Source organism: Zonotrichia albicollis, chromosome 2 (assembly GCF_047830755.1).
Source record: "Zonotrichia albicollis isolate bZonAlb1 chromosome 2, bZonAlb1.hap1, whole genome shotgun sequence".
Classification (NCBI taxonomy): Eukaryota; Metazoa; Chordata; class Aves; order Passeriformes; family Passerellidae; genus Zonotrichia; species Zonotrichia albicollis.
This window is the reverse complement of record NC_133820.1, coordinates 21793027-21820385: the sequence shown is the minus strand read 5'-3', so window position 1 is coordinate 21820385 and position 27359 is coordinate 21793027. Positions and strand designations below refer to the sequence as shown.

Genomic DNA, 27359 nt, shown 5'->3' with positions numbered 1-27359 from the left:
CTTTTTAATATCCAGTTTCCCTTTTGGATGTTTATAATTGGTTGCATACCCAGAGTTCTAAAAGGAGAATGAACAACTGTGTCAACCCAGTTAATGGCAGCTTTGGAAATATTCACATGGGAAAAATACTTCCCATGCAGCCAAAAAAGAAAAGTAAAAAACAATCCATAACCTCTTAAGCCATTAATTTCACTGCTGTTGAATAAATAGTTCTCTGTTGCTTTTGCTAAGATGCCAGGCAGCCACATTACCTTTGATCTATTTCTGTTCAAGTTACATAGAGAAGTGTCTGAAACAATGATAATGTGCACTGTTGATCCAGGAACAGTAGTAGATTACATAGCAAGATATATCTTATTGGCTAAAAATAGAGTTGTGCAGACAGGATGTTCTGAAGAGCAGCACAGAGCATGGGATGCTCTCACTGTTAAAAGCTGAATGATTTTTATGGTATTTATGAGCCCTGATTCAATTTGTTGTTTGCTCATTTGATATACCACTCTTCACAAAGTAAGAGCTATATGGAAGAACAATAAACATGCTATTTCATGCTGCAAAACAGTCAGATTTCGTTTTGAAATACAAGTAATCTCATAGACAGAAAGTATTTGTTTTTTTATGAGTTATTTTTTAAAGTTTTTAAGAGGCTACAGTCAAATCTCAGTATAAAAGGACACACACTCACCTACCCAGATGAGATTGTTTTCCTACTCAGATTTCTCTAATGTATCATGATCAATGAACAAGAAGATCAACTTAATTGTCCTAACTGCATATTTTATGAGCTGTGACAAGTTTGTTATAACTCATTTGCTCCAAACTTTTCTTCCGAGATTGTGAGAGTACCAAGAGATAAACTCAGCAATGTCAACAAGCTTGGTGGCATAGTTCAAGCTGTGAAGGTTCAATAAATAGGTCTGTAAACATTGCAAATCAACAAAGCTTTTGATGAAATGTCAAGCAAGGCAGAGCTTAGCTATATTCAGCTCAGCTTGAACTCATAAACCATTAACTGGCCTCTGTAGTTTCCACAGAAATATGTGTTATGAATAAAGCACAAATGTTGAAATAGAAATAAAAACAAAAACTTTTTTTTCTTTAAGAGACAAGAATAACTAAAGCTATTTAATAACAGAAAATGGTATTTTCATCACCCCAATAAAGACAGATTTATTAAAAAAAGATCATATGTAAATGCTACACATTCTTATAATGGAGCAACCATTATTTTGTGCCTTCAAGTCAGGAAAGGATGCAAAACATAGAAATAGAAGACAAAACTTATTTTGAAATACCCTGAAGATATTTCAACTTTGAACCATGGCAAAAATCTGTTTTTTCCTGCATGAGACATAGAATATTGTTTGCTTCAGAGAAAACACATATTTTCCCCTTCATTTTTAGGAGGAAGAATAGAGTAAAACTTGTTACAATGCATCAAGGTATCTATTTATAACAGAAAACATGTTTTTTTTTTTTTTCACTCAAGTGAAGCATTATATTACATATATACAGCCAAATATTCTCTCAATACCTATTTCCAAAAGTCTTGTAAGTTATGAAGTTACTTTAGCTACTTTTCAGCAGCAATCCTCTGTAGACATGTCCATGCAATTATCCTAGACTGAATGCAAGGTTGTTTTTGCCCGATGGCCCAGTTTCCAAGCTATTTCTATATCATCAGCTGAGTAATTCATTTGACCATGTCCAAATTTGTTTGCAGTAAACTTTGCATCTTTCTACTGCTTTTAAAATGATACAGTCATTTAGGAAAACAAATGCTTTTTGATCAGCTAACATCTATTACCCACAACTGTGCCAACCCACTTGTATTGCCACTGAACTCATTGCACTTTCCCCTCCCATCAGCGGGGCAGAAAAAAACAAACAAATCTTTTTAACCTAATCAGAGACTTACCACACACAAAAGTTTGTTTGTTTCCCTCTCTTTATTAACACCCTGTTGATACTCTCCACGCGGGGTTGGACCAGATTTAAAAATAAAAGTTATGCAAGGCGCGGCTTTGGGGCAGAAGGGAGCGGATGCTCCGGCGGGTCGCGGTCAGCCGCCTCCCACAGCCCCGTCTGCCCTCGGAGCCCTGGCAGAGGAGCTCCCCCGAGCCCCCAGCGCAGCAGCACCCCAAAATCCCGGCAGGCAGCCGACTGACCTAAATGCCGTCCTTAGGCTCGCGTTCCTGCTGCTCTTCACTCTTTTGAACAGTCCTTGCACTCATTTACAGCCGGTACTCACCCGAGGCATCCCCAGGCATTGCCGGCACTGCGGTGTCTCGCTACCTTCGTGGGGAAGCGGTCAGTGGATTTCCCCGTGGGCACTTCTCGCTAACACATTCTCCAAAGTAGGAGAAACCTGGAGGGAGACTCATTGCCAGGTGCAGGTAAGGCACGCCTGCAATCACCCTCCAGTTTCACGGGCACAAAAAGAGCACCCCCTTTCACAGAAGCCGACGGGAGAATTACAGCCAATTTTGTTTGCTCAAACAGCAGCGAGGTGCTCTCCCACGGTACACAGGCGGCGTGTGCTGCGCTCCCTCCCTCCTCGCTGGAATGGTTTCTCCCTCCACAGGCTCAATCTACCTGATTATGTTCTCTCCTAATCAGTAATCTCAGTCTCCCCAGCAGTGGCGGCCCTCCTCGCTCACTGGGCTTTCTGGAGGGCGAGCTGCAGGAGCAGGGCAGCAGCACTCCGGGGACACAGGCAAAGGTAGAAACATTTTGGAAGCACTTTTCTTTCTGTCTGCTTTTTGTTTGAACACTGGAGTTCAGCCTTCGCCTGTCTGAGAGAGAGATTATGCTTCCTGCTTTTACAATCCTATTCAAATAAGCTTAAAGTCCCTAAGAAAAAAAGGCTACCTACTTCATCCAGCAGGAGCTGCTTTTCAATGCAGTCTTTTTCTTCTTTTTTTTTTTTTTTTTTTTTTTTTTTTTGTGTATCCTTTCCCTAAAACCAGCTTGTATCTCTTTCAAATGTAAAAGAATGTATGCATCTGCTGTATATTCTTCCCTAGCCCCAGTCAGCAAATAAAGTAGAAAAGGTATCATTTCCTTCCCCTCCTGTTTCTTCTTTTGTAAACTAAAAGACAGAAGGATCACACATATTGCCACAACTAACTTCAATATAATCTGTTTTTCAACAAGCACACTTGCTGTAAATCTGAAAGGGTTTTTTGGGTTTTGTTTTTCTGTTTGTTGATTTTATTTTTTTTTTCTTATTTTAATAAGTAGGGAGGATGGGACAAAAGATGGACAAAAGATGGACAAAAGAATTTTTTCTCTTTTTGACCTGATTATTCCAGTTAACCTGATCATTACGTTATTAACTGTTATTCTCCTAATCCCAGTTTAGAGACTATATCAGAATTAATTAAAAACTTCTTTTAGCAGTTAATAGGATAGGCTAAAAAACATTTGTGGAGAGAAAGCAATGGGAAAAGCATGGATCAAGGGACAATTTACACCAGAATTTTAAGCAGGCTGTAGAGCACAGGCTGTGGTCTGTCAGACACAGCCACATAAAACCATGACAGCAAAGGCAGGAGATGTGAACTAGGAAATGCATAGGACCACACCATTCCAGGACAGTTTGGCACATGTTTAAACACCTTGAATATCTCCAAAGTCTGTTGATTTAATAGCTAAGCAAAATTGCCTTTTGTAGGCAGTGTAAATAGATACATCTTGGAATCTGTATTCAAAAAAATGATAAGAATTAGTATTACTTTGACGTCAGACCCAATTTAAAACGAATTATCACAAACTATACAGCAGTCTCCTAACAAAAGCTAAAGCTTTGTATTTGTCATCCAAAGAAACAGCATCTCTTCATTCACTGTAACAACCCATTCAACTGAAACTTGAGGTCATTTTGTGTCTGATTCAGGGTTGAACACTGAATCGAGACTTACCATCTTCTACAACAGTCTAGAAGGTTACCTAAAAGTAATTTTCAGTTAAAATTGTTAGATTAAACTTCTAGAACTTCTGAGTCGGTTATGGGAGGTCAACAGCTAAAACATTTTAATTGAATGCATAATAGAGCATCTAGGTGTGTTCTCCTTGCCATTAACAGGATGGGGAATGCCTCAATGCCTACAGCAGAGCTGAGCACACCTCACACCAGAATATGGAGTTGCCACACTTCTGGAAGGTTCAGAAATGCTATTTCAAGCCTCTTTTATGATCAAAACAGGTCATGTGTTTTCTTTCTCCTGTTATTCAAACAAAATTCAGCAGAAACTGTGCATGACTGAACACAAGCACTAGCATAACACAGTAAAGTTAATAAGGAATTAGAAATTGGGTTGCTATAAACATCTCCACAATATAGGTATTTACTCATTGTAACCCTGATAACAGGAAAACCTCTGTTGCAACCATGTCTTGGAGAAACAGGCAGCCTAGAAAGACAGGACCACAATGTCTGTTCCCAAGACCTTAAAAACCTTGACAAACATGACATACACATGAAAAACAATCGAGAAATAAAAGACAGCAAAACACCAACAAACACACTCAGTTACATAAATTAATAATCAACAACAAAACAATGGTTAGAGCACACAGAGGACTTCAGCATGAGCCAGAGAGCATTGCTTTATTTCCTAATTGTCTTTCATCCCCTGCATTAGGACAGGCGAGCACTGCAAAGGGCAGTTCCCTTCATCTTTCCTCTGTACATCTGTTCCACAGATATGTAAGGACAGGCCTCATGGGAAAAAGACCTTGCCAAAATACTACTTTCAATAGAAACAGTTATTATTCATCTATTATGTTTGTTTGGCCCTTATCAAAATCAATTCTGCTCTTTTTTTCCTAAGCTCCATAGGAGAGGTATTATTATGTGATATGAGCAAAAATACCTCTAAATGTCCAAGCAACACTGCTTAGGTACCCTTAAACCTAGACAAAATTATTGCTATTCAAAATTTAAGTGCTTTCTGTGAAAGGAAGTAATTTATTGTTAAAGATTGCTTATAGATTATAACTCTACCTAGACTAATGGCAAGAGAGTCCACAACTTTCTTTTAAATCAATTCGAAAGGAGTATAAAACTACTCTGTCACACAAAACCCCTCATGTCATGCATGAAATGTTCCTCATCCAGTGAGACAAGTCTAAAATCATATCCCACAGCTTAGCTTCAGACTCTTCCCCAGTACGAGACTCCTAGAATCACAGAATGTTCTGAGTTGCAAGGGACCCACAAGATTTATTGATTTCAAATCCTGGCCCTGCACAGGCAAGCCCAAAGAATCACACCATGTGCTTGAGAGCATTGTCCAAATGCTTCAGGAGCTCTGCCAGGCTGGTGCTGCGACCACTGCCCTGGGGAGCCTGTTCAGTGCCCAGCCACCCTCTGAGGGAAGAACCTTTTCCTGATACCCAACCTAAACCTGCCCTGACACAACTTCAGACCATTCCCTCAGGTCCTATCAGTGTCCCCACAGAGAAGAGATCAGTGCCTGCCCCTCCTGTTCCCCTCACAAGAAGCTCTGACTGCACTGAGGTCTCCCCTCAGTCTCCTCCAGGCTGAACAGACCAAGGGCCCTCAGCCCCTCCTCACACGGCTTCCCTTCAAGGCCCTTCTCCATCCTCACTGGCCTCCTTTGAATGTTCTCTAACAACTGAATGTCTTTTCTGTATTGTGGCACCCAAAACTGCCCCCAGCACTCAAGGTGAGGCCCCCCCCAGAGCAAAGCAGGACAATCCCCTCCTTTGCATGGCTGGCCATGCTGTCCCTGATGCCCCCAGGACAGGGATGTCCCTCCTGGCTGCCAGGGCCCTGCTGGCTCACACCCAACTTTCCATCAACCAGGAACTCCAGGTCCCTTTCCCTGGTGCTGCTTTCCAGCCTCTCATTCCCCAGTCTGTCTGTACATCCAGAGTTGCCCCATCCCAGGTGCAGAATCCAGGATTTTCCCTTGTTGAGTTTCACATGGTTGGTGACTGCCCAGGCCTCTCATACATCGAGGTCTCTCTGCAGGGCCTCCCTGCCTTTGAGGGAATCAGCAGCTCCTCCCAGTTCTGTACCACCTGCAGACTTGCTCAGTGTCCCTTCCAGTCTGGTGATCAAGTCCTTTATGAAGATGTTGAAGAGCACAGGGCCAAGGATGGACCCCTACAGAACCCACTAGTGACAGGTCACTATGGAGAGTCACATCTAAGGGACACCAACTCTTAAACACCCATCCATCACAGGGGCTGGAATAACTGCCCAGAGCTCTCCAGGACCATCCCTCCTACACTACCCAAATGCCTTCACCAGCTTCTCACCTTGCCCACCAGAGTCTCTTCCTTCTTCCCATGCTGCTGAAGCTTCTATATCCACCACCACCAAAAGGGGTTGACATGGGGAAGGGGAGTATTATATGGAGCAGCTGTGCTATATATCCACCGAGGAACCAGCAGCTGGGAATTCAGCCAATGAAAAGTAAATGCCATGTGGGTGGTTTGGTATCAGAGCAGAGACCTTGTTTATCTTTGTCTGCCTAAATAATTTAGAACACAAGAAGATACTTTCATGTTTTTGAAAGACCAAAAAAAACCACCCAGTATATACAGAGTATAAGTAGTCCTTATAAATTGCTTGTTGAGAATGAGCCTTCTATGAGGAAACCTGCTATGCTCTTCTGCAGCTGAGAGCTGTTACTACTGAATGAGCTTTATGCAGAGAGATACATGTTTTCCTCACTGAAAAGCTATTTGATAATCTGGGATTAGAAAAAGAATAGCTAGAGGGAAAAATAAAACAAAAAACAAACAAATAAACAAGCAAAAAAACCCCTCAAACAAAAACAAAAAGACTTTCAGAAAGAATAATTTCATAAAACAACGGAGAGAATTGTGATTTTGCTGAGGTCAAAGGCAAAACTTCACTAGAAATTGATGTTGCTTCATGATCTAAAGTCAACATCTGCTCTATTTAGTGTCACGTTACAGAGGAACAGAGTTGTTCATTTGTGCTGGGCTCAAGAGGTCTCACTGAACATTCAGAGCATGTCCTTTTATTTTCCTATAAATGTAGACACATAAACCTATTCTATATGATCCTATATTTTCTCACAGTTTTGTATACTTTAAGTATATATATATAGATTGTGTGTGTGGGTATACAGAATTTTAATGGATTCTTATATTTCAAGGTTTAGAATGGGTGTAGATATATTTTTGACTCACACATTTTTCATCAAACTGCTTCCCCATTTTTGTACTTCTGTCTCACCCTTTTTCATGCCTGTGCTATCAAGTCATAACAGCCTACCAAGCAATCACACAGCTTTTAAAAGTGTTTTCTTGAAAGTTAATAGTTATAATTATATTTTGACTTTTTTTCCAAAAAGAAAGGTATGAGAGGAGAAAAATAAGATCATTACAGCTATATCACACTTGCAGGCCTGAAAACATCTCAAATGAGGCAAAAATATATATCTCCTTACATCAAGTGGCAGCAATTTTTCCATTTTCAATTCCTTTATGCATTCACAGCTTGGACTTCCTGATGATATTCTATGTAAGACTAACCCAAATGTGTCTATTCAGTCTAATGTCTTGTTTGAGATAGTAAAGGAATGCCTCATTAGGTAAGGAAATCAAAGGTGTAAGTTTTGCCACACAGTTTTAATAAAGCATAAAAAGACAACCTATCTGTTGGAAAGGTTTTTATGCATCCTGAGTTGGATGATGACAAGTGCTATATGTCAGTGAGCCATTACTGCACTGCCCACTGTAATCTGTCTGAAAAGGAATGTATAGATACATGAGAAATGAATCTGAATCAGGAAAGCTTCCCTGAGTAATATACCTAAAAATTTAAAGTGCAATAAAGATGTGTTAGCTGCTAATTCCTTCCAAAATTACTTCACCATTATAATGATATGCATTCTGACTCAGTTTCTCAGAATTGTTCAAGGACTGCTGTGACTGTAGCAGTATGATGGCTACTTGTTTGAATGGAGATAAAAAGCAGTTTCTGCCCTGGAAGACTATACATACAGAATTTAAACTGCACACATAGGCACTGAAGATATTATCAGATATAGCATAACGTACTGAAGCTTGTCCAATTTTCAGCCAGCATTGTGATAAAGTAAAAGAAACATTATTAAATCCTTATCTTCATGCAAACCCTCTCTCAAAGACCAATCAGATTCCCAGGGTACTGAACTACCAAAGAAGTCAACCTTATCTACAGAAAACTGTCAGAAAATCTTGAGATCCAAATGTTGTTTGCTGGATGTAATGATTTCTGATAATTTTATAAACTGCAGTTTCACTGAGATTTGTAATCACAATTTTCTGGAAAATTACGGTTTTTTGGAGTTTGGATAATGTCCTAATTAGGCAAACTATAAAGTAAGAATTACAAAAATTATTCCAGCCTCTGCTTTCTCTTGTGAGGTTTTTCTGTTGCCATCTCTGGCAGAGATCTCCAGACTTCTGCAGGGTAGTCCCTATTGTCACTCTCTTCTCCCGCTCCTCATTTCCTTCCTTAACTTTGGATCCAGTTGCATTTATTTTTCCCTCTCAGCACTGTAGGGAAGCTTCCAAGTGAAGCCAACACCTTGACCTCTGCAGGCCCTGAGGGATCTGCACTGCTCTGTCTTTCACTCTCTGCCTCTGCGCTGCTTTCCTCTGCCCAGTGTTCCCAGCAGCCATCAGGAACAGGGTTTTGAGCACTCCCAGACTATGTCAGGGTTTGATTTCAACTGAATGGCTTTGGCAATGTGTTAACCAGATGAAGATGGGCATGTGCTGGACACATCCTTGGGAAGCCTTAATGGCTGGGTCTCCTTTTCCAGAACTCCTCACATTTCTCAGGAAAGAGAAGCAAGCTGTAAATCCAGTACAATTGAATTATGAAAAGAAATTATTTTCCCCTAAAATTCAGCATATAACTTTTTTTTCCCTGTATGTCTTTGGAAATACAGAGCCTATATTTTCCATCCTGATTTTTGGTCTTTTTTTCTTCTTCTAATCTTCTGACTCTATTAATTTGCCTAAACATCTTTTTTATTTTATATTCCCATTGTATGTGCTTTTACCTTAATAAAATTATCATGTTTACAAGACAATTAGAGCTAACATTTATATTCAGTTTTTAGTAAGGTTTATTTGGTCAAATCTACTTATTAAAGAAGGGAAAAGATACAGAAACAGAAAATAACATTTACATCAGGAAATGTGTGTTTGCTTCAGTATATATTCTGGTTTTCTTTGACTAATGTCATGACTAGTCCCACAACTGTGCCAAGAGTGTAAAAAAGAAAAATGAAACTGTAAACAAAACATAAAATCCAAAATGAAAATAAAACAAAAAAGATCCCCAAAACCAAAATTACAGACACACAAAAAATAGTGAGTAACATCTCCAGCAGCACATTACTGACTTATTCTGGAGCACTTGTTTGGTACTAAATCACAGCTTGTCTTGACCATTTTTTTCTGTGTTGTCTCTCTCAGGTATGAGGACTGCTTATCTTGTGAAACCTTATATGGTCACATTTGCAGCAATAGTTCTAGTCTGCAGTAAACCAAACCCTTCTTAACATACATCTCACTGATAAGGCCTAATTCAATTAAACTGACCATTACAATCAGTGTAAATTGAATTGCTCTCTTGGAATTCCTGATAATTGCTTGACAGACCAATAAACATAGGGTTTCCAAACAGAATGAGTTATGGTGCTCAGTAATGTCCCTACTTACTGCTCCCCTCCCTTACTCCCAACCTTCATAATGTCACAGGAATTACACAATAATTTGCTCTAGAGTGCTTGTCAGAGATCTGTTGTTTTGATCCCAATTAATTAAACATTCCTGAGTCTGCACGCACAAAGAAAGTAGCAAATGTTCAGAATGATAACACAAACTGACATAACATCTAAGGCATGGACTGAAAAATACACAAAAAATTCATCACTTCAGTTGCAATTACATAAAAAGTAATGCAGACACTGAATCCACAGTCAGAAGAGCTCATGAAAGAACACAAACAGATCATCTGCAATATGAAACTTTTTTTTCTTCCTGCTTTTGTTTTTGTTTGTGGTTTTGGTTTTTGGGTGGGATTTTTTTTTTTTGGTTAATTTTTTGGTTGTGGTTTTTTTTTTTTTTTTTTTTTTTTTCTGTCCAAAGGATTGGAGCAGTTATTTTTATACTACAGAAGCTGCAGCTTCAATACTGGGCTCAGTTTTGGACCTCTCCCTACAAGAAAGACATTGAGGCACTGCAGCCCGTCCTGAGAATGACAATGGAACTGGACAGGGGTCTGAAGCACACATCTGATGAGGAGCAACTGAGGTTGTTTAGCCCAGAGGAAAGGATGCTCAGGGGGTTGTAGTGAGGTGGAGCTGGTCTTTTCTCTCAGGCAACCAGAAGAAACAGCCTCAGCCTGTGCCAGGGAGGATTTAGATTGGATGTTAGGAAAAATTTCCTCACAGAAAGATTTGTAAAGCATTGGATTTAACTTCCCAGGGGAGTGGTGGAGTCACTATCCACAGAACCAGTCAAAAATGTGTGGATATGGCACTTATGGACATGGTTTAATGTTAAAAATGGTGGTGGTCCTAGTTTGAGAATTGGATTTGGTAATCTTGTAGACCTTTTCCAGCCTTAACCATTCTATGATTCTAGGAATGATTACTTCCAATTTGTTGAATACTAGTTATCTTTAAAAATAAATTGAATCTATGGAATTATTCATATAGTAATGAATTCTATCATTTTCACAATCATTGAGACTTTGATCCTATGCTGTGACTCTTCTGATTTAGCTGGACCTCCCCAGTAGCAAAAGACAAAGTTCGAAACATGTCTTATTTTGACCAATTTTGATTGCTTGCTATTTTATCCAGGCTAAGACAGAGTCAACAGGAAATTACTGTCTGGAAAAATCCATGTGGAAAGAACTCAGTAATAATGGGCAGCCATTATAGCAAAAGAAAGTACATAATGATAGCAAGAGGAAGCTGGACTTGTTCAGAGTAACAACTATACATTTTTAAGTGTGAATAATTCCAAAGAAATATTTCTGTTTCTGTTGTTCTCTCCAGATCTTTAAGTCATGATCCAACTGATTCCCGAAAGAAAAGTTGTAACTCAAAACTATGTGTGCAGTACCAGAGCTACAGGAAATGTTAGAGGAAAGTCACTCTAATCCTAATGGTCCCTTTGAACCCTGAGGAATCAGCTCCATTGCAGTTTTCACTTGACCTTGGTTCTTGTCTTTACTTCTCTGCATATTCAATGAATTACCAGAACAGTTGTTATATAATTTCTAAATAGCCTAAGACTGAGAGAGGTTCATCTAATCTTCAAGTTGAATTTTACTCTAATTAACAAAGTCTCACTTTTTTTGACACAGTTCTAGACTAAGAAGCAGGATTTTGGAGTTATCAACTGGAGTAAGCACATTTGAAAACAGACAGCCAAACATCAAAAGCCTAAAATTTTGTTATGATACACTCTTTTTTTTTATGGAGTTTTTCTGACAATACTGTAATTGTCAAATGTATCTACTCTTGGAAGTATCTTTATTAATCCTTTATGAAATGTGGTAATGTCTCATCAAATGTGACTTCTGAGATAACTTCTGCACATATAGTGCAATTAAGGTAGAGCAAAATAAACAACTAATAGAAGGATCTTCAGTTTCGTAGCCATTTTGAGCTTAAACTAGAATATATGTGCACATAATTGTACTCTTGGGATTTAAGACATGCCTACAGCTGGATTTTTTTTTTTGGTGGAATGTTTTTGAAGGTAAGAACTGTTAATACTTCCCTCTCCAGCCTTACGGGCAGTTCTGCAAACCCTTAAGCAAATAGAAAACAAACAGAGGTAGATATACGACAACTTGATAAATTGTTAATCATACACAAATATTTCAGAGCTTCTTTTTTTTGGTTTTTTCATTTGGTTTTTCATAACAAGAATGTCTAAAAGTAAAGAGGGCAATCTTGCATTTTATTTTTTAAAAGCAAGATGAGATTGTAGCTGTGAATGGACACATAAATCTTCACTAGTAAGTAGGTCAAAAGGTGTGAAGAAAGTTTCCAATCACAACTGCTGCAATGCTGACAGCAGTTCCTGGGTTGAACTTTCTGCTTGAAAACTGCACTGAGAATTAACAAAATAGAGTTTTTTTTCTTGTCTATTCATTTTGTTCTCTGCTTCTCCATTCCATTCTTGAGCAGCTCTTTTTTCCCTTGCTGGGGAGGGATGGCATTTGCTGCCCAATGCTGCCCACTCAGCAGGCCGGTGCTGCAGAGAGGAGTGACCTGGGAGCAGGGGGCAATTCCATGGCCCTGCCAGCTGTGAACCACTCCATGTTTCCCTCTTTCATACCTGTGCTCTGCTGGCACAGGCAGATATTGGTGACTTCAGGGGGATGGGGGGATGTTCTAATTCAGTGGGGACAGGAATTGATCATTTCTGCACTCACATATTTCTCTTTTCACCTAAATTTTAACAGCGTCAGAGCACTCAGGCAAACAAATGAATTGCATAATTGCACAGCTTCCTCTCATTAAAGAAGCAGGATTTTTTTGGTCCCTCTTACCCATTTCAGTATACCCTTTACCTTCCAACCTGTACATGAACTGCAGGTTATCACTCTCCATAAAACAAAAGCTTTGTACTTGTACTCTGTACACAGCACTTTGCACTACACTTACATTGAATGGCAAATGGAAGAGAAAATGTCATTTTAACTAGAAACAAACTTCCTCAAAGATCTCCAAGAATACCAAATGATGCCCTTTTAAGTAGATCAATGCTTAGTGTACTGTAGCTGTCAAAAATCCCACCTATTTCAAGACAGCTCTTACTGAAATAAATACACCAGGCATTAAAGAATATTAGCATCTAAGAGCTTCTCTTTTCCCAAGAGCTATCAAGTATTGACCAGGTAAGAAAATAACAAAAGAAGAAAAAAAAATATAGGCATTTACTAAGGCATATATTGCAGAGATTTCTTAGGTTCCTTTGGCAGACTGAGCATTAACTATCAATAACTTGCCTTAAAAAACAAGGCAGGGGGAAAACCTCCTCTTCCTCCCTGTATAACCTGACTGCTTAGTGCTGAAGAGAACAGAGGGGTAGCATTTACATTTTCCTTGGAATGAAACCATTCTCTTCCTAATTGATTTTTGAAAAACAATACATAGAAATATCAAAATGAAAAGGTTTGGTTAGTTCAAACATAGTTTGCTTTCTCCTTGGAGGTAGAGACAGGATCCCCTTGGAACTTGGAAGCTGTCCTACCTTTCAAACCTTGTTGAAACAGTTGCACCTCGACAAATTTTGGTGTTGTATTTTTTTTGTTGGTTTGTTTGTTTTTTCCCCACAAAGCACTTTCCTTGGACTAATGTTGCCATGGTGTCATTTTTTTTTTTAATCAGCAAATCTCCGCATCAATATTTTTTAAACAAAACTGACAACGTTGTCACTGTCTAGTGCTTGAGGATGGTGACAACAGGGTTGAGTGTTTATGGGTAAGAATCAGGAGAAGGCCACCAAGGCAGAAATCCTGTTGTGAGTCTGTTATAGACCACCCACATGGGATGAATATACATATGAACTATGCTATAAACAGCTGAGAGATGTCTCAGAATTGCTAACCTTTGTTCTCATGTTATCCATCTGATGGAAATACAGAAATGCAGCAGAGAGGAAGCAGTCCAGGAGCTTCCTGGGCTGCATGGAAGAGAACTTCCAGCCAGTGAGGGAGTCAGCTAGGGGAGATGCTCCACTGGACATGTTATTTGGGAACAGAGAGGGACAGTGTGGTGGCTGTTTAGGAAACAACAAACAGGAAATTTTAGTCAGCAGAACAGATACCTTAGAGAGAGCAAACTTCAGCTGTTTAGGAGCCTGGTTCACAGAGGCAGTCCTGAAGGGTAAGGCAGTCCTGGAAAGACTGAGGAATGGAGTCACCTCAGAGTCGTGGATGGACACCAGCAGTCCCCCTTGAGTCTCCTCTAGCTGAAAACCCCCAATTTCCTCAGCTACTCCTCATGTCACATTGTCTAGACCTTTCACCAGCTTCACTGCCATTCTCTGGACATGATCCAGCAACTCAATGTCTTTCTTGAAGTAAGAGGCTCATAATAAAAACATCTCTGTATTATCAGCTTTGTTTTCAGTACAAATCCCAACCACAGCCCCATATGAGCCACTGTGATGAAAACTGACTTTACCCCAGCCAAAGCCAGAACAGGATGTTTTCCAGCCTAAATGATTTTGTGATTTGCATCACTGTTAAAAACCTGTGAAGCATTTTTTGATTGCCTAATTTGTATCTTTCTAAGCATTCTTAATATTTCATATGTAATTATATTTGCTTGATATCCACTTGATACTTAGGAGTGACTTGCTGATCAATGGTCTGACAAATATTCTAAAACTACACCTAATGATAAGAAAGTTACTATCAACACTGTGTGAGTGAATAAAATAAATATGGACCAGTCATATAGCAGATTTACCTGCCTGAGACAGATACTAAGGCAAAAAATCTTTAAAACCCCTCACATCCTACCTACTGAGAGGAGAAAGAACACCTTTAACTGTGCTGCCATTCAGTGGGATCTTCACAGGCTAGAGAGATGGGTGGAGAGAAAACTAATGAGGTTCAACAAGGGCCAGTGTAGGGTCCTGCACCTGGGGAGGGACAAGCCCCAAGCACCAGCACAGGCTGGGGCTGACCTGCAAATCTTGGTGGGTGACAAATTGACCCTGAGCTGCCAGTGTGTCCCTGGGGCCAGGAGAGGCACTGGGATCGTGGGGTGCACTGGAAGAGTGTGGGCAGCGGGTCAGGGAGGGGATCCCGTCCCTCTGCTCAGCCCTGCAGAGGCCACACCTGCAGTGCTGCTGTGCGCAGGTCTGGGCTCCTCGGTACAGGAGAGACAGGGAGCTGTTGGAGATCGCCCAGCACAGGCCACAGAGATAAGGAAGGGTCTGGAGCATCTCTCTTGTGAGGAGACTGCAGGAGCTGGGCATGTTCCATCTGGAGAGGAGAAGACTGAGAGGGGGTCTCATCAATGCATATAATATCTCAAAAGCAGATACCAAGAGGATGTGCCAGACTCTTCTTGAAGAGGAGCAATGGCCATAAACCAAGGCACAAGGAGTTCTACCTCAACATGAGGAAGAATATCTTTGTATTGATTGTGGCAGGCCACTGGAATAGGCTCCCCAGGGAGGTCATTGAGTGTCCCTCTCCAGAGACATCCCAAACCCACCTGGATGCATTCCTGTGTCACCTGTTCTAGTTCACCCTGTCTTTGCAGTCGGATTGGGTGATCTCCAGAGGTCCTTTACAACTCTAACAATTCTGTGATTCTGTGATTCTGTGATCTCAGCTTGTTCATCTATTCTGTGTGTCACAGCAATTGTAGCACATGTGAGATTATAGTTATACCTTAAACTATTGCATTAAAGTGCATATCGGATGTGACATACATCTAAAAAAAGCCTGAATTTACAACAGCTGGTTATATAATATATCAGTTGCAGATACAGTACTACCTGAAGTTATTTCTCCACTTCATTTTTCTCATGGAATTTGTTTGGTTATATAGCCCCAGTCAGAGGCTTTCAAATGTAAAGGTAAATGGAAAATGGAACAAAACGAATCATGAGTTTGTGAAAAGAAGATTGCACTAGATTAACCTGATATCCTCCTCTGAGAGGATAACTGAACTTCTAGACAAAGAAGTGAAATGGATTTAGTCTCTCTGAATGTCAGCATTTGACAGTTCCTCAAGTGCCTAAGCCCCATCTGACTGGAATTCACCAGCTGAAGGTAGCTACAAAAAAGGCAAGTTTAATGGAAGTCAAGCCTGAGAAAAATATGCCAATAAAAAATGGTTGCATTTATAGGCCTTTATACTTTCTACCAAAAAGTTTCAAACTTAGTTTTTAGGGTGTTTTCAATGATGTAGCATCCATCTTTGCTGTCAGGCATTTTTATAACTGAAACATGCATTTTCTTCTGACAAAATTCCTTCTCCAATTCAAATTCTTTATTGCAAAATCCATTAATGCTTGTCATCAGCTTGTCAGCTGCTAAAAACCAAGCTTTTACAGCAATCAGTCAATGTCTTGAAATCAATTATGGGCAATCTAAAAATATTTCAAATTAAATGGATCATTATTACTTAGTCCAATTACTTCAACTGATTTTATTAAAGATTAAAAATTATTTGGTGAAATTTGAATTCAATTTCATTTAATTTTCTTTTTTTTTACATAAACAACTGGTTATTAAATTTTTTGGGAAGGCAAAAGTGAACTTTTAGCTCAGTTGCCAATTTCATTACTAAAACCTTTCTCTCCAAGGTTGAGATACACACAGGAGTGACACAAAGATATTCATTGCAGTCCAATAGACATATGAAGAGAGTAAGGAGATCACCAAAAGTTTAACTTGGACTTTTTTTTTCAATTTTTCACTTTGTTTCTCCTTGCTAGAACATATCTGAGATAGCTGTATTATACCACAAATGTGATTAACTAACAGACAAACCTATGAGATCCTCTTTCAATAATTAGATTTTTTTTTTTTTTGGTGGTAGCTGCTAAGTTCACCCAGTCCTCTCAGATCCATTTGGAAATTAATCTCCACAAGGCATTTTATTAGTAATGAAATAAAAAGTAAAGTTCCATAAAACATTCACAAGTAACATTGACTTTCTTTGAAAAGCGGCTATGGAGAGCAAGTTCCTACATCAGTTATTTTACCTCTTGAGCACAAAAGATTTAAAACTTTATGCTTAAAAACCTGTTGAGGAGGAAGTCAGTTTAAAATATATCACTTACCCCCCACCACAAAAACTGACCATTCCATCTTTATCCAGGCACAACTCTCCTTGATGTTATGGGAAACACTTTACAAAGGCTGCATGATCAGCTTCTTGCAGAAAAAAAAATAAGAAAGGCTGTCTACAGAGTGCTGTCAAACATTTACCCATGCAAAAAAAATCTGTTACATCTTCTATGCCATGAAATATATAAAGCTACACCTTCTGCTTTCTCTTCCACTATACAGCCAATAATTATTCACATGGAGTTTTTCCTTTCTTTTCCTTAAAATTCTACATAAGTATTTCCTTTTAATTTGGCCCTTACTGCTAAGAAATATATAGCAATTTATTACAACTATAAAAAATAAATAAAATATAAAATTATTTCTTAAGGTACAATTTAAAAGCACAAGGTTTACATTTCCTTTCATATCCTAATATTTATTTATCACTTTAAGCAAAACCTGTTATTTTTCTTGTTACAGTAACAAAAACAAGCATTAGTTACGGATTGCCTATGGTAGTAAGAATGAAATTCACTAAAAATTGACAAAAGCTGGCGAAGCAATCAGTCTCCACACTGCTGAAGTCATTCTTCCTCAGGACAGTCAGCATTCACTTTTTAAAATAAAAAATTGTTTTAAAAATAAGCTATGAAGAAATCCTGCATTACACTGCTATCCTGGAGCTCTGAAGCAGGAGGAATACGATTTTGTAAAAAGCTGGAACTGGAAAGAACTAAATAATTAATAAATTGTGAAGTTCCCCAGACTCCGTGCTTGGTCAGTTGTCCAATCCAGCTGTAAAACCTAATACTCTGTAGTCAATTTAATTTTTGGCAACAAGGTTTCCTGTTTGCAGAATGAAAAACTGATTTATGCAGCTTGAGCTCTGGTTCAGAAAATAAAATCTGTAAATGAAGTTTAATGTGGGATTCAGTCTGGGCTTCAGCTGGAAGTTGGAGTTCCATCAGGAGCTAACCTTTCCCTGTTTGTCTCCACCTGTGGCACAGAGCTGCTCTCCATCAGAAGCAGCTGAGGCCTGGCCCAGAGCTGATTCAAGTCAGCAAAACTCTTCTCTCTGGCTTAAACAAACTCAGGTGTGGATCAATTATAGCCATTGCTAAAGGTCATGCTGTAGTTTACACATGACTGAAAGGATTACTTCTAATTAATTTTTTGGTACCTCAGAATGCAGCATTTTCCCCAGATAATAAATATCATAAAACTGGATTTATTTCAAAGCATACTGTATGCTTTTGCCCATTTGTCTTTCTTGCATCGACTTTCTCCTGTGATTTATTATATACTACTTCCAAGACTAATTGCATTATGAAAATGGCTAGATTTCTATTCAATGTCTATTTTCCCATTATACATGGGCTGGGTTTTTGTTTTGTGTTTTTTTTTCATTCAGCAGAAATACACAAACATTAACTGCTAGTTTCAGCTAACTTTGGAATTTGGTTTAAGAAAAATAAAAATTAATGATACTGCCTTAAAATTGCTTCTGCTTGGTCAAAATTTATGTGGAAATTCTACGAGTTAGGGTTTTTGTGAGATTAGGATGGTATTTTTCGCTGGTCTAAGATCACACTAGGGAGGACTGACATGAGACCTGAAAAAAGAAAGAATTTCCTTGCCTGAAGTTGGTAGTCACCTTATGCATAAAGGTTTGGGTGAGTTCCAAAGTTGCTCTGCCATCTACATCAATTTATGTGGAATGAGTGCATTAACTTGCAATTGTGTGGTATTTTTAATTTAAGTATAAATTGAAAATATTTTTACTGTTTTCATAACTGTTCTTTGGTTCTATAAACATTTTGATTTTTTCCCTCTCTTTTTGCCTATGTTAAATCTAAGACAGAATCACTACTTTATTGCTTAATTTTGTCAACACATTTTATGAAGTTCTTAAATACTTTTTCCCCTACCTTACTGCAATCTGGTGACATTAACAGTGAAGTTCATGAGGTTTGTCTTCACTGCTACATAAACTGCTAACAATGTTTGCTTTTAACATCTTTGATTTCTTGCTTAATTAATCTGCTGTTATAAGTTGAATGTTAGGCTTCCTAACGTTGCTGGAACTGAATGCTCTGAATCACCCCTATTTGCTACAGTCCTTTCCCTCACAAACAATGTTTTCAAGATCCTCCACCTATTTTGGATGCAGTGAATTGTGCTGTGTGTAACAGTTTGTACTGAAGAACTGAAGAACTGCAGTGAATTGTGCTGTGTGTAACAGTTTGTACTGAAGAACTGTTTATGTTTAGTACCCTCTCTTCAATGCTTAGATTCATCATATGGAAGGGACAAAAAAGCCTGGTTTGTTTACATTTGTGAGTCTGAATGCAAACCATTTATTGCTTTATGAACACAATATCCTCCAAGGAGTATCACACACAGTTTGTACATCCTTGAGACTTTGCCTTTTGCATGTTGAATTTTGTCAGTTGAAATAAGCATAAAATCATACACAGCCATAAATGGCTTCATCTGTTGTTGATCTTGGGAGTCCCTCACAATCTGCTTTCCCCAGCAACAACTTGGGATTTAGGTAACCACACCTGTAGGAAATTAATTAGCATGATGCAGACTTTGGATACTCGGATTGGTATACCTAATTTATCTTCCTTTTAAACTTCAAATGTCATCTTTCATTCTCAAGAGCAAATGATAAACAGGTTCTTTTTTCTCCCTTATATTAAATCCTGTTCTTCACTCTCTTTTAAGCAGATTTGGTAGTGTTTTGCTTTTTTCTCTTTTTTTTTTTTTTTTTTTTTAATAATGGGAAACAAGGTCTAGTTGGAAATAAATCACAATCAAAACTCTTTCAAGCACAGAACCACACAAACAGTGGGAGTGATGTGACTAAATGCAGGCCAGCATCCATTTCTGACTAGTCACTCAAGGCTCCACTTTTAGCTGATGGAGAGGAACAAGCTCAGGACTAATCACACTTTGTAACTCTGTGTTTGACATGATCATCTGGTTTGCCTTTACAAACAAGCCTCCATAATTTCAGTCTAACATCACAGAATATCACAAGATTGCAGCACATTCTGAGCTGGAAAGGACCCACAGGGATCATTGAGTCCATCTCTTACGTGAAAGACCAGACATAAAGAGAATAATTTCCTGGAAGTGTCTTTGAAAGGCTTATTTCTCTCCAATGAATGGAAGCATGATGCATCTGCTTTGGAGATATGGATATGTATTACAGACATCTAAAGTTAGACAAAGTCCATTCCACCTCATCTATTGGATAGCAGCAAAGATTATCAAAAGGATTTAAGAGCAGAGTGTGCTCAAACAACCTCCCCCTTCTATGCAAATGCCTCCAGTGCCTGCAGTGAGGGACTCCCTGTGCCCCTGGCACTGTGTACCATTAACCTTTGTGTTGTCTGTGTGACTCCTCTCAGTTACTTTTTAATACCATCTATAATTTGTCTTCTGAAGCCTTCCATGGCAATAAATCCCACACCTTAGTCATGTGGGGGAGATGAAAAAGCAAAAACTCAGTTCCCACTGTTCTCCACCTGTTGCTCAATTATTGCTTTTAAGAGTCTTGCCATTCCAGTGTGATGGGAAAAGCAGACTCTACAAATCCTTGTGCTCTAAAGGCAGGGAAGGCCTCTCCCAGCATTCTCTGTGTGCACAGACTCTGCTGCTTTCCATTCCGAGAGGTAGGAATACTTAATCAGGTCTCTGTGCAGAATAATAATGAAATTTAATTTGGGAATTCTCCATTAAATGCTGCTCTACACCGTAAATTAGGTTCTCTTGTTAAACACCTAATTTGTAGTATTGAGTCACCATGTCCTGAAGGCAGCAGCACCTGAAAGCGTATAAAATTGGATGAAAAGTGAAAGATAGAAATAAATAGGATGAAAGATGGCCTAAACCAGGCAGAATTTCCTTGGCTAAATTATAAAAATTACCTCCATTACTCACACTTCATTAAATGAACATTCTGATCATGTCCCCTCAACTCAGTCAAGGGGGTGAGAATATGATGTGTGTGACACATGCATTCCTTCAACACAGACAGCCAGTGACTATATTCTTGTTTCATAGGAATTTTCCTCAGGATACAGAAGTTTTGGCTTCCCCACTTCCCCTGAGTTTGTGTGGTCAAATGAAATTCAGCCTTTTTGCACTGCTTGGACAGACAGAAGGTCTGCAGTCTAATACAATATCCAGCAAAGTACTCCAGAGACACTCCTTCATAAGAGAAGTTGTTGCAAGCAAGTCCTTCATTAAAGACTGAAAAGTTTCTGTGAAACTTCCGAGGAACCCAAGCCATTTTCAGCAGAAAACTGTTCTGCTGGAATATTTCAAACCACTTTTACAATAACATGCACTTCACCCTGTATGTCTAGGATTCATTACAGCAGGGATTAAAATGACAGCCTAGTGTCATGTGAGGCAGGGGGATTTGAGACTGAGAGCAGTAGGTGGATACTAGGTCAGCTGAATTGTACTTACTGCTGAGTTACAGTAATACATATAGCTTTGGAATAAAGGGACGTGAGGATTAAGGGCTATCTTTCAGAGAGATTTTGAAATATTACAGATCTTATCACACAGAAAATCTGAAAATGGACTCATTGGGAAATGTATAGTAGTGGAAAAACAGCAAAGCACAAATAAAAAGTAAGAATTCTTCAAAAGTCGTCATAAAACCCCATCACACTCATACAGCACAGATGTTGCACAAATGATAAGCAGATGTTTTTATGTAGACTAAATTCTAAATGATCCCACTGTTATCAATCAACATCCTTCAAATCAATTCAGTGGAAATGATAGTAAATGAAGAAGAAATTAATGGGAAAACAAAAAATCAGTTCATGCATGTAAAGGGTTAAACTATACCACAGAAAAATATTTGTAGACATGACATGATAAAATCCCTAAAATTACATTTCAAATTTAAAAGCCACAATATTGAGGGTCTAGCACAGGAAATCCAGAGGAATATTCTAAGAGGGCATGAATAATTCATGGCTTCTGAAGCACACAAGAGACAGATGATCCCAGAAAAACGAGGTATCCAGGTGTGCTCCTGTCAAGTGCAGTGACATGAGCACAGTGTAAATCTGCTGGAGAGAAGCATAGGTTCATCTCCATCCCACCAAGACACACTGTGATCTGGCTTCCAAAAGATGTGTTCCTGTTTTAATATCAAAAGGATGAAAAGCCCAGAGAAGGGGACTAGCAAATAAAATGCCTTAAACATTCACAGAACAGAAAATGCTCCCTGGCTCCTGCATGTAATAAAATTGACCTTAAAATGTTTGCCTGGTGAGAAATAAAAAACCACCTAAATCATAACCACCCTTGCTTCTTCAATTTTGTGTATCGCACTACATTTGCTCTCCCTTTCCCTCCCTGATATGTACCTTCAGTGACATATTGTTCAAAAGTGTGGCAGTAACTCTTTTATCAGGAAAATATTCATCTTTGCTACATTACTTAGTTTCTGCTCCTCATCATCAGGGTTTAAATATAAATTTGGTTCCTATTGAAAAATAACGGAATTGAAAATTACAGAGATTCCAAGATCACTTTTAATGAGAAAATACTAACATGCCATAATATCTTTCAGGTGATACACCTGACAGCCAGATGTAAAGCTCAAAATAGATCTGTGCCTTGCAGGTTGTACCCCAACTCTGAGGTAACAGTCACAAAGAGTCAAATGTGAAATCTTGCACCTGCCCCAGCATTCAGCCTCTCTCAGGGTGTCCACTCTGAAGGATTTCCCCTTTCCTCCCACCTGTCTCTCTAAAACACCTCCTGATTTTGCCAGCTCCTGAGCACATGAGCCAGAGAAGCTGAACTTCATAGTAACAGGACTCATTTTTATCTCTTTTAAGACATTTTTTATGCTTGCAAATATTGTATCATTAGTAAAGCATATGCCAAGCCCTTAAAATGAACAAAATTAACACTTTGGTATGAAAGCAGATTCTACCTGTAAATTAGAGGTCTAGAGACAGGAAAGGATGTGTAATTACTACTGTGAATTTCCAGAACAAATTTTTTGGGGGTTGGGTTTGTGTTCTACACATAAATGCTTGTTTCTTGTCTAAAACTTTTGAGTATAATTTCAAGTCCTGCATGAGGTATTTTACAGCCTAACCAGTTGAAATAAATGGACATGCTTTAGATTCTGCTCAAATGATCCTTCCAGAGACTTGAAGACAAAAAAATCCAACAGTTTTGTAAAAAGGCACATAAGAAAGAGCAAGAAAAAAGCACTAATTCAAGTAAATTGTTCATTCACAGATTTATATGGTTCATGTGATTAGATCTATTACAGACATACATTCTTGATGCACACACACACATCCATAGTGTGGTAGTGTGTTGTTAAGTTTCTTGTGTTATTCCCCCAATTTATGTATTGTTCTCCCCTATTATGTGTAAAATGGTTTCGTTCCCCCAGTTTTTCCCGCCACTGCTAGCCTGTCAGGATCGTATGTGGCCCGAAGTTTAGAATCCGACTAGCTGAGGGCGAAAGGCCGACGCCCCTCTGCAATTCCTGGCCAGCACCCTTCGGAGCCTGATGGCCTCGGGCTGTGCTGGCTGCGGACTGGCGTACCTCGCTGGTATATGAGAGGAACGGAACTGACCATTTCCCGGGGGTTAAACATCGGTTTATTGACGGTGATGCCGCATCCAAACACCGGGAAACCATCCGGGAAAAAGTTTTTTTTTTCATAGGGGGTGAAAACAGGATTATAAAGCAAGGGGGGTGGGTACAGAGAGAGCCAATCAGGAAAGGTGAGGGGATGAACTTCACAGAACTGACACTCCATGGAGACCAATAATCAAAAGGTAAAGGAGGTGTCCTGGGACCCCAGCCAACCACCCTCTCCAGAGAGGAGAAGGTTCTCGAAACCTGGGAGGAGGAAGGGAGTGATTGACTGGACAGGGAGGAAACAACTTTCACTTATAAGGGAAACCAGGGGAGAAGCAATTATATATCGGCAACTATGAATAGCAGTTGCTATAGCAACTTAGCTGACAGGCTAGCAGTGGCGGGAAAAACTGGGGGAACGAAACCATTTTACACATAATAGGGGAGAACAATACATAAATTGGGGGAATAACACAAGAAACTTAACAACACACTACCACACCATAGCTAATGGACATATATAAACTAAAAATCCCCAAAATCTTTACTATTATTTTCTTTAGTTCATTTTTATAAATATTTAACTAATAATATTATGTCAACTGGCCTTTTGACCTTTTTTACCTAATTAATCTTGAAAGAACAGATGTCTATAAAATCTGCTCTGAACCAGTCAAGTCTTTTCAGATTTACAGCTAAAGACGTCTTTATAACTGGTGATGAATGCTCAGACTTATTAAAAAATATCTATTTTCACTGCCCCATTTATCAATTAAGTCTGATCAGACAGCACTGTGTTGCAACCAAAGTCCTATTTCTTGCACCAAGCCACAAGACAACTAAAATACATTACCTTTTGTCTCTGCTGTGTGACCAGTGACCCTGCTCACTACCTACCTGGGTAGGGCTACCTGGCTGTATACCTTCTTTCCTATCACCACCCCATCAAGCAGAGACTGTACAGGCATTTCTGCATGTCCCAAATGCCTTTCCACTTAGCTCTGTGGTTGCCCACATGATTTGGCCTCAGCTGGGGAACTCTGTTGAGCACAAAACCAATGGCCTCAGCCAGCTCTGGCCCCAAGCTGGGGTCTGTCCCACCCAGACAAACCTTTTCCTAAGGAACAGCAAAACAGGGATGGATGACCAGACTCATGCTGCCTTAGCTCCTCCATAAGCCTGCAGACACAATGCCATCGGGTTGTGCAAGTTAAACTTGAGTGTCTGTGGTTTAAAATAATCCACTGTAAAAATTTAAAAGTGAAAACCTTAGTTAAAATTTCCTGAAAGACAAGAGTGTGAAGATTATGGGCTGTTAGGATATCTGTTGCCAAAAATGCATCAAAAATATGAATATAATAAAAATTACATTTATATAAATTTTACTTTCCTGGCTGCCCACTTCCCCTTCAGTACTATCAACTGTTCTGTTTGAAAATTACTCTGTATGACATAGTTCAACACATTTTACTTGGCCAAAAGAAGAAGAAAGAAGAAAGGAGTTGCATACAAAAAAATCTAAAGTTAAGAGCCAGTAGGTACACATTGGAACCCATAGGATTCCAGATTATCTTTTCAGTGTGAAGGTAGTCAAACACTGGTACAATGATCTCTTTCCCTGAAGATACACAGAAGCTGAGTGACAAGCCTATTTTATACACACTGCTTAGAAAACTAAGTATCAAAAATAATTTTCAGGAATATATCACATCCTGCTATATCATATTTTTACTCAGTTGCAGTTTATGACACAGATGACTTTTCTGAGAATAATCCTGTTGTCCAGCCTGGACAAATAGTTTAGAAGCTGAACTCAGCTTCATACTAAATAGAATAGAATGGCTCTATACTAATAACCTATGTATATCTATACTATATACTAAATAGAGTATAATGGCTATAATTGAAAGTATATCTCAGTCATGGAGATTAATAAACATTTCCCAAGCCTGGAGTCCTTTTGAGCATTTCCAGTAGATCTCAACTCTATCTGTGAGTAAGACTCAAGAGCATTTTACCTCTCTCTTCCCTGCAACACCTCCACCCTTACAGGAGGAAAGAGCCAAGATATCTGACCTTGTAGGGATCACCGTGCACACAAGGCAGCTGGATCCCTGGCCTGCACAGCTGGGACTCCAAAGATCATATCATATCCTCCTGTGCTGCCCATCTCACTAACCTGTTGCAACTTTTAGATACCAGTTTAGGATGAAAAGTCTGCGCCGGGAGCCCAGTATCCCAATCTAGGCATTCAAATAATGTTTGAAGCTGGGTGATGTAAATTCCTCTCTGATCCCTTTATTCATTCCCACAAATGCACCCATTGTTGCTCATTAGCTGTAATTTGAGAGTCAAGTTTCCAAACAGAGCAGGGGAGTGTGAATTGTGCAGCCATTTGTCAGTTCCAGAACATTTTTACATGCAATTATTGTTCATCAGCCTCACATATGGAATCATAACCAAGACTGCAGAGATCCCACACTGAATCCTGCACAGGCACCTTCATCCTGCACAGGCTTTTCTGTACAAAAATCTTATACAGCAAGCAAGGATAGTTATCACATACAGCTTCAGTGTCCGTTATATAAAAGCCATCAACAGAAGAGATCATTATGAAAAAATCACTTCCCATTTACATTAATTGGTGTTCTGGTTCCCAAAGTATACAGAAAGAAATGCTATACACAATAATTATGGCAAATAAGGTAATGGTCTGAAAGTACAAAAGCTAAAAGAAAAATACTATCCAATCATCATCCAAAAAGTAATGAAAAAGCAAGTAATTTTCATCCCACTTTATTAAAAAATACACTCCATGAAAGTTCAATTCTGGTCCTCTAATTCTCTCTCAAGAGGGAGTTCCCATTTGACCTAAATGTCTGTGCATGAAAAATTTATTAAGTGACGTGGTTTGCTTTATTTAGAATAAAAAGAATATCTGTTTGTCATTATTACTGCAGGGAGCAGAAGGCAATGCTAGGTCTGATGAACACAATGCTTAAAGGTTTCTTTGTCCTTATTATGACCTCCTGCTACCTAAATTGCATATTAAAATTCAAAATAATCCAAAGAGAGGTGCAATATCAAATTAATATCTTACCCAAAGAACCTAAAACTTAAAAGAAATACTTATAATGGAATTTATTATATCACACTGTTTCAATTGCTAACACCAAAGTATTTCACATTATCTATCAATGGAAAATGATGCTTCCTAATGTATGAATAAAGCATGAGTTTAGCATGACATTTACACATTGCAGAGAGTTCTGCTTTGTTTTTCAAAAGATATTTAAATTATTTACTAAGTATTTCTAAAACATTCTCCTAATGAAGTTCTTTAAACCTGCACACTTGTTGTTAATGTGGAAACTGAAACTAATCTACAGGAAGTGACTACAAGTAATAGGAGTAAGTAAAAAAATAGTATAAAGTAAAGGATAAAGTAAAAAATATTATTTCAGTACAAGTATTTCCTCTCTTTTCCTATTTGGAGTTAGGCAAATGATTCATTTTGATAAATGGGTAAAAGTTTGCATTGGTATCAGATTAATAACATAAGAAATTTGACTTTAAAGTAGAGCTTGTTAGGCTGTTTTATTTTATTAAAAAATAACGAAAACTTGGCAATGTAGTGACTACCTCACTGCTAACTCCCTTATATTTGAAACTGACTTCAAGGAGAGCTATTTTTGATAGTTTTTGTTGGTACTTCACAGATTCAGTGCTGCCATGCTTTCTCTGATCCAGGAAACTGTAGTCACATGCAGCCTGAGCCAGATTTCAAAAGACAAGTGCGAGATCAGCTCCATGCAAATATAGTTACTAAATATTTTGCAGTATCATCTGAAAGGAAGCCAATGTCTTGTCTGGGTAAAATTGTCT

General features: G+C 38.8%; 1 protein-coding gene across 5 annotated transcripts in view; it reads right to left on the bottom strand.

The window, feature by feature from the left end:
* The window catches only part of DMD (dystrophin), a 1146493-nt gene that overhangs the window by 919151 nt on the left and 199983 nt on the right, over window positions 1-27359 (bottom strand). The window contains exon 1 of one of the 5 annotated variants that reach the window (XM_074534573.1): window positions 2252-2931. The exons of the other annotated variants lie outside the window; for them this stretch is intronic. Within the exon in view, the coding sequence (XP_074390674.1) occupies window positions 2252-2270 (19 nt within the window). The 5' untranslated portion in view covers window positions 2271-2931. Of the gene's footprint in view, window positions 1-2251; window positions 2932-27359 lie in introns of those variants that run through there. 5 annotated transcript variants of the gene reach the window in all.